Genomic DNA, 8,216 nt, shown 5'->3' with positions numbered 1-8,216 from the left:
CCTAACAGCCCTGACCTCTGAGCACTAGAATCTAGAGGTGCGCTGATAACGTCAATTTTCCTTTTATCGGTGCTGATACGAACGGCAATCGGCATTTTTGGCTGATGTGGCCAATAATGTCACCAATAAAATGCCACATGCGTGGGCGCAGCTGCAGCATGCACATGGCCAGGAGTACAGTCCCGCAGCCTGGAGAGCAGCATCTGGCCAGTAAGTCTGTTGTGGGGGGAGGGGAGTGGAGGGGCAAAATGCGGCCCCCACAGTGGGGCTGGGGCTGGCACTGCACAGTAGGGCTGTGCAAAGCTTTGGTAGCCAATTCAATTAGAAAGAGATTCGGCCTGATTTGGCAGCCAGATCTTCGAATCTGAATTAAATTGGGAGACCCATTAAAAGATCCGAATAGATTCGAAGCTTCAGAAGACGCAGGAAACAGAAACTGAGAAGAGGGAGGGGGATGCAGTGTCTTCCATTTGTGGAAAAGGCTGAGAGGGAGGGAAAGACTGCTCTGATACTGACATCTGTAGCTGGTCAGTGACTGTGATCTTTCTCTTGAGTTCCCTTCCAATCACAGTGCTACCATCCCTGCTGTTTTCATCCTGTACTGCCTTAACACACAAGTGATACGAGTTTTGCTTTCAAGTTTGACGTGCACTTTCAAAGAAACCCCTGCACCTATTTCCTTGAAACTTGGCAGGCATCATGCGCTCAGCAGGGGCTACCATCCCTGCTGTTTTCATCTGAATGTGCAAAAAAATGACAAAGTTATAGGTATTGTAGTGATTCCCCATTATAGTCTATGGACGAATCTGAATTGGCCTAATTGAATTGGGACAGTGATTCAAATGACTGAATTGAATCACTGTCCCTCCAAATCGGTCAAATCCGCAGTGAATACTTAATACTTTGCACTGGCCTACTGCACAGCTGGGGCACAGTGGGACATGGGACAGAGCCACAAGCAGCTCATCTGGAGGGCGCAGGGGCACACGTACCCCCAGATCTGTGCACGGGGCGAGGGTAGGCTGCTGCTGGGGGCTGGGGCCAGGAGCAGCGCTGGGCTCTTACTGTTAGGGGGAGTTGGGCTGGGGCTATGCTTGGTATTGGTGGCAGCAGTGCTGGGAGCCTGCCCCAAGTGCAGCCTCGGCCCAGCCCCTCCCCAAGAAGAGCCTGGTGCTAGCCCCAGTCCACTCTAGCCCCATGCACAGATCTGGGGGTGGTACATGCCCCCCATGCCTCCCCTGGGGGTGTGCACAGCAGTGGGAGCTGCCCCCACTCCCCGCACCTCCCAGACAAGCTGCTCATAGCTCTGTCCCATGCCCCACCCCAACTGTGCAGTGCCTGCCCCAGCCCCTCCCTTACCATGGGGGCCTTATTCTGCCTCCCCCACTCCCCTTCCCTCCACCCAAGCCTCTTCCCCGCCCCACCCCCCCCGACAGACTTACTAGCTGGTGGCTGCTCTCCAAGCTGCCGGGCTTGCATATTGGCAATCGGATCAGTATTGGTTGATATGGCTCATTAATAATTGGCCATCAGTATCGGTCCAAAAAATGTTTATCAGTGCACCCCTACTAGAAGCCCCAAAGCCTGGGATAATCCAAAAAACACAACTATCTTATAGATAGCCCCGAAATACTTCCAAGCCAGCTCCCTCCCCCATCAGCATTGTCCCAGTTGCTGATGATTTTAAGAATCTGCCAGAAATTTCTCTCTTTCCTAGGACATCTGGAATTCCTCTAGCTAATGACCCATGTGTCTGCCATAGCTGTTGTGGGGTTGGTTTCTCCATTAGAGACAGACAGTAGCTTGGGTGATCATTCCAAAATTAGCCTCTTCTGCTGATACTTGGGAGTGGCACTCATTCTTGTCCTAATAACACAGTGGCAAGAGATACTTAGCACTTTTGCCTACTCCCATTCCCTTAGTTCCTTTGACTAAACAATGTCCAAGATCATACAGGTGACATATAGACAGCATAATATAATCCATATAGTGCTAAAAGTAACATGAATAAGTACAACATAACACTGACTTTCCAAAGAGACCACACATGCCATACCAGCAGAGCTAGCTCAAGAAAACATGCATGAAAATCCCATGAATACCTCAAAATATTTTCCATGTTTCAGGGGTATAGGTTGTAGCCATGTTGGTCTAAGGACATTATCTGCCTATGTCCTTAGACCAACACAGCTACAACCTATACCCCTGAAACATGAAATATATTGAATTTTGCCTTTTGAAATGGAAATTACGCAACATGAAAAAGAAAGAAGCCAAAATCAACAGCGACATATATTTTCTAATCCTATACAAGAAACAACATTATTCCCACAGGACTAAACATCTACAATCCTCTGACTACTATACACAACTCCAAATATGCTTCACAACTTTGCAGGAGAACTTCAGAGAAACTTAGAAATCATCTTCACTTAACCTACTTCAAAAGAGATCAACTTAGGAAGGAAATCACCACATGCTACAACAACTTAGAAAACCCAGACATCTTCCCAAACATTATACAATGTATACAAAGAGACTACCAAAGAATTTCTACAACATCCATAAAACATAAAAAGAAGAAATGGAAGCAGTTACTCCAGGAACAACTTTTCCAACCACAAAACAACCATCAGAGAAACAACACCAACACCGTACAACATTCCAGCCTCAAACTCGAAACTAAAAGAAGCGACCAACCATTAAATATTATCCATCTCTCCATTCACACAGTTACCAAAGCTGCAAAACCTGTCCTCTCTAAAGACCTGAATTTTTGTCCAGAAAAATACCCTAATAAAATACTTCAGTGTGGAGAACTAGAAGAATTCTTCTAAAGCCTCTGCCTCCAGGAATATTTTCACAACCTAAATGAATCCACTTCCAACAACATTTTATCCTTTGGCCACATCAAGGAAAAGATCAACCCCACAAAAAAACAAAGAAAATCAGGTTGGATACCTCACAGTGGACAAAATTCTAACCTTGACTGCTGTATTGACTGCTTCAGGAAAAAAATGAACAATGAAATAATCAACAAGACACGCCACCATAACAACCTCTCCCTCTCAGAGAGAAGGGCCATAGAATCTCTTAAAATCTAACTACCAAATAGTAGTAAAACCAACAGATAAAGGAGGAGCTATAGTTATCCTGAACCGTGAAGACTACATAAAAGAAGCCAACAGACAAACTCTCTGACAAACCTTGTCTGTCAAAATATTTTGGCGTTTATGACAGTTGCATTATCACTTCACCCCACAAAGCATTGACTGATCAAAAGAAAATATGCATTGATTTGCCATTCTGGAGTTTTCTTTGTCAGAGGTGCTACAAGAAAAAGCTATTTTCAATTCACCAATAAAGCCTAGTCATGACTTGGGTTTTACACCTCCCAGATTCTTCCCAGCTGTTCTATTGAAGATTATGCATGCTATCACCTCTTTCCTAAAAATATAGCAATAGGTAGACTATGACCACCACTGCTACATGAAAGTGCAAGAGCCTGGTCCAAGATGTGTTCCAAACATCTGCGCAGATCCTTTTAAAGAACAATTCTGAAGAAAAACTAACTGACTGCCCTAGATCATACTCTATTTAGAACAACGCTTAAGTAGCAAGGTGGTAGGACAGTTCAGTATCTGAGAATGAAAAGTAGAACTACCTTGAATCTCAGGAAAACAGATTTCTGACTGAAAAAGCTTCAGTGTCTCACATTCATTACTGAATATCTGTTTATAACTGGAGAATAGCTGCTTAGAAGTGACCACTGACTAACCAGATGAAAAAAACAAATATAAGTACTGCTTACATCAGTGTTTAAAAGTCAAAACTGTGTCAAACAACTGCAACTCCTTCCCTCTTTTTCATAGGAAGGCACGATGGAAGCAGAAGATTAAACAGCCTCTGCCGCTCCTAGTTTTAGTTCAAAGCTAAACTGCTGCAGCAGTAGCTGCTCTCACCACATTTTGGTCCAACCAAAAAGCAGATAGTACAAGTAGTAGCAAAACCTCTTCAACTCAAGGTTGTGGGCCATTTGAGGGCTATTTCACCATTCCTTGAATTATTTGAAAATGTTGACATAAATGTGTTTACTAGTATAGTTTCAAATTATTACTGCCATATCCTTCATACATCTGTTATATGGTGGAAGCTCTCTCTGCTATTAGGGATGGATGCTGGCATATCTAATACGTACTCTACTGTAGTTTAATTCCTTTGCATCCAAAAGAAATGGCTGGATTTGTGATGCCTGTAGGAGTTTAAATCCCAACAGGGGGAAAAAACTGCATGAAACAGTCTTTATCCAGTTGCACGTTCTTTCTAAAACACAGGACTACGATGCTATCCAGTTGATGTCCTCAGAAAGTTCCTCTGAAGTTCCCTTGTCCATAAAGATCATATTCCTTGAATAGTATATATTCTTTTAAAGGGTTGGGTAGAGGAAGGAATGTCATGAAGACAGGACAGCGCAGACGCAAGCGCCCCATGCATTTCCGGATCTTCAAACGACAAAGATGTTTCAAAGTGCGAGGATTTGCTAAAAACAGAAGAATAATTTTCTCTTACTAATCAAACTATAAACACTTTATTCCATTTTTCGTGATTGCTCCATCCCACCTTTTAAAGAATTGGGTCTAGATTCTGATTCATTTATTTGGGTTGAATAATACATTGAGATTAGGGACTTCCATAGAATTAATGGTACTTCTTCTGGAGCACGCAACATGTGGAAGGATATCAGCATGTGGTCCTCTAACTTGTCACCAGTTTCACTTGCAAATGCCATCAAACAACCTACCACATTTATTCAAACATAAGACACCCCCCCTGCAATAATTAGATTCTATAGGCATCAGGACAGATATGAGAGCATTTTGACTTTCCCCATTATGCTCCTAAGTCATCCTTTCTCCTTTTTTGAACTCTTCTTTGCATTTAAAATACTATGGAAAAATGATCAGGGTAAAAAGAGTTAATATTACCCAATATGGCTGCATTAAAATGTCATTTGAAAGAAGCAGAGCTAATTTATTGAGTTTCTTTCAATAAAGCCTATTGACATTGCATGTGGCTATATGGAGGGGAGGAAAATAATTTAGTTTTGAACACAAAGGAAACGGCAGCAGGTAGGCTGTAGTCTGCTTTGTTATTAGGAAACCTGCAAGCCACTGAACATGAATAGTTCTAGTGCCGTGATTCTTCTGAGTAATGTTTATCTTAAACACCTCCAAAGCCTCCAGTTTTTACAGGCAGTCCTCAACTTACGGCGGCTTGACTTGCAGCAATCTGCATTTGCGGTGCTCCACATTTTACACCCCTGTTATTACTAACGGTGCTGATCCTCGTACTTACGGCAGGCAACGGCGGAGGCACCGGGGCCAGCGTGGGACACTTACCGGAGGTAAGCTCAGGCATCAGCTCCTCCCAAAGGCCATGTGATCCCAGAGGCGAGACAGAGATGGGGGCTGGGGCTGGCGCAGGGGAACTACTCCACTTCCCAGCCCTGATGCCACGTGCCTCCTCGCTCCCAGAAGCATGGTGAGTTGGGGATGGGGGCTGGCGTGGGCTATCCAGCTCCGGGGAACTGCTCAATGGGCTCTGCCAGCTCAGGGGAACTGCTCCACACCCCCGCATCACCTCAGGGAGCAAGGAAGTACATGGCGTCAGGGCTGGGGAGCAGAGCAGTTCCCCGGAGCTGGCAGAGCCCATGGACCAGTTCCCAGCCCCCGTCCCTGTCTTGCCATGCCTCTGGGAGTGAGGAGACACATGGTGTTGGGGCTGGAAAGCGGAGCAGTTCCCCGGAGCCGCCAGAGCCCATGCTAGCCACCAGCCCCCATCCCTGCCCTTGCCTCGCCTCGGAGAGGAGCTGCTGCCTGCCCCGCGTGAGGACTGAGGATCTTACCTTCAGTAAGTATCCCATGCTGGCCTCGGTGCCTCCCTTCCAGTTCTATCAATCAATTGTGTCCGGCCCACGGCCTTCTGATTAAATCATTTCTAGTTGATTAAATAGTTGATTTAAATATGTTTATGGTCATTTCTATAAAAAGTTGGGCATCAGGCCCTTGGTCAGGAACCTCTATTATAACGTTGTTTCTATGGGAAAATCAGATTTGACTTGCATTGTTTCGACTTACAGCACCTCTTCCAGGAATGTAACCCGCTGTAAGTGCGAGGACTGCCTGTACAACTATTTTTACTTCTCTCAGCTGCTTAATTGCCTTTTGTTCTAATAATAGGCAGGACAAGATAACAAAAAGCAGTGTCACTGTGCATTATGGAAACAGAAACAGTCTCTGACACTTACTTATCATGGATTCAATTTCTGGCCACAGCTCCTGTTCTTTGAGAACTGGTTTCAGCTTACCGCAAATGTTAACATGATCAATGTAATCTAGCATTACTCGCACTACTTTCCCAGACAAGTGCCTCAGCCATGACAGCGTTATCACCTCACAGAACTGAGAAAAATCAAAAGAACATTCAAAATTTCTGTGAATCATTTCATTTATTCCCCAAAGGTCAAAACAACCAAAAATAAGTTTCGGACAAAAAAAAAAAAAAAAGCGGGATAAGTGTTCTACTATCAGGGGTTTCTCTGGTGGTCACTGAACTTACGTTACATCAGAGTATAGAAAGCCGACAGCCTTTGCAAAGGCCTTAGGTGCATCCATGTTTTTGGCACTGCATCACCTAACTTTAATCTTCCACTTGTTAGAGCAGAATCCTGTAACTCCATGCTTACACTCGCTATGCACTACAGAGAGGGGAAATCACTTTGAATTGGGACCCAAAGCAACCTTATACTCTACAGGGTGCTACATAATTCTAGTCAATGGGAAAATGCTGTGTGCGGGGATGTTCCTGAAGTCCCTTGTCTCAAGGTGCATCCCCCTGGGAACACACCCCTGAATGCAGCTATCTACACAGTCTTTCAAAGAACTGAGCAGGGCTTCCCTTCCTTCTATGCCTGTCTTGGATCCTCAGATGTCAACTGTATTTTTGTTAGCTGCTGACTTAACTCATGGATCAAACAGTCTTTTATAAGAACCAGACTGGTATTCACTTGCATTCTTTGATATATTTGAATCCATTAAAGCTGCTTTATTCTAACGATTTATCATAAACGGCTTCGTGACCAGTGTCCACTAAATTGTCTTCAAAACTTTGTCTACTACTACCTTTACCTAAATTTTTCTATATTGGCAGATTGTAACACATTAATCAAAGAATGAACATATCTACCTTTAATTCTGAGGAGTACAGGCAGCAAAACAATGATATGCAACGTCTTTTGAAGTACTTACCATTGTGTCTTTGATAACAGTAGAAGTCCATCCTGCAAACACGTATTGGGAATGGGAGTTGTCTCCATGAGGACAATCAAAGCAGCGGTACACATCATACCCATAGTTCAACAACATCCTTAATATGACTTCGTCTTTCAGAGCATACTGCAAAGCCGATGGGAAATGCGTTGTATTCACTCTGCAGAAGTAATTTACGTTGGCCCCATGGCGAAGCAAAAGACTCATTAACTCATAGTTGCCCATCCTCAAAGCTAATTGAAGACAGTTAATGGGGTCTTGATTTGGCAGGGCTCCAGCATTCAGGAGTAGTTGAGCTGAACAGATATCTGCATTTGAGACAGCAAAATATAAAGCTGATTTCCGCTGGTCATCATAGCCCTTGCGAATTCTCTGACCCAACATGAAATTGGCGTCAAACCCAGATTTGAGAAGAAACTCAAGGCACTGAGGATGTGCTCCTGCTGCTGCAGAGTGAACTGGACTTATCCCACTCTCCTCAATGGCATCAAAATCAGTAACTGGAACCAAGCACTTCAAAGCTCTGAAGAAAAAAAATGAGAATTTTAAATATACCTTTGAACTGCTCTGTGCTAGAACCTTTGTTATGAGAGTCTGAATGAGTTGGATTATAGAGTTTAGCACAAACTTTGCTCTGCTTACACTTAAGTTAATCTTCCACAGAGTCAGCATCCTGGCAGGTAGCATATCTACACTGGTTTTATCCTCTAACAGTCATAAGGTAGCCAGTCTCTTGATTTCAAAACTACTGCAAAGGATCAAACATCGTATCTGTCTATCTTTCCTTTCAGGAACAATGAACGTCCCCTTCTCAGTAAATGGAATGACCTTATGGCCTTTTCTGTCAGTCTGAAGAAACCTGCTAAAGGCTCTATAGTCTCATTTCAC

At 43.9% G+C, this 8,216-nt stretch overlaps 1 protein-coding gene across 1 annotated transcript in view; it reads right to left on the bottom strand.

Moving 5' to 3' along the window:
- Positions 1-1,451: 1,451 nt before the first annotated feature.
- ASB14 (ankyrin repeat and SOCS box containing 14) overlaps positions 1,452-8,216 on the bottom strand; it is an 18,869-nt gene continuing 12,104 nt past the window's right edge. Inside the window, exons 8-10 of the mRNA XM_025211593.1 lie at positions 7,308-7,851; positions 6,308-6,461; positions 1,452-4,540 (exon numbers count right to left, since the gene is read on the bottom strand). Coding sequence (XP_025067378.1) covers positions 4,362-4,540; positions 6,308-6,461; positions 7,308-7,851 — 877 coding nt within the window. The 3' untranslated portion in view covers positions 1,452-4,361. The remainder of the gene's footprint in view (positions 4,541-6,307; positions 6,462-7,307; positions 7,852-8,216) is intronic.

The sequence above is a fragment of the Alligator sinensis genome, unplaced genomic scaffold (assembly GCF_000455745.1).
Source record: "Alligator sinensis unplaced genomic scaffold, ASM45574v1 scaffold1308_1, whole genome shotgun sequence".
NCBI lineage: Eukaryota > Metazoa > Chordata > Crocodylia > Alligatoridae > Alligator > Alligator sinensis.
Note: the sequence above shows the minus strand (reverse complement) of the source record. Positions and strands in the feature narration are given on the sequence as shown.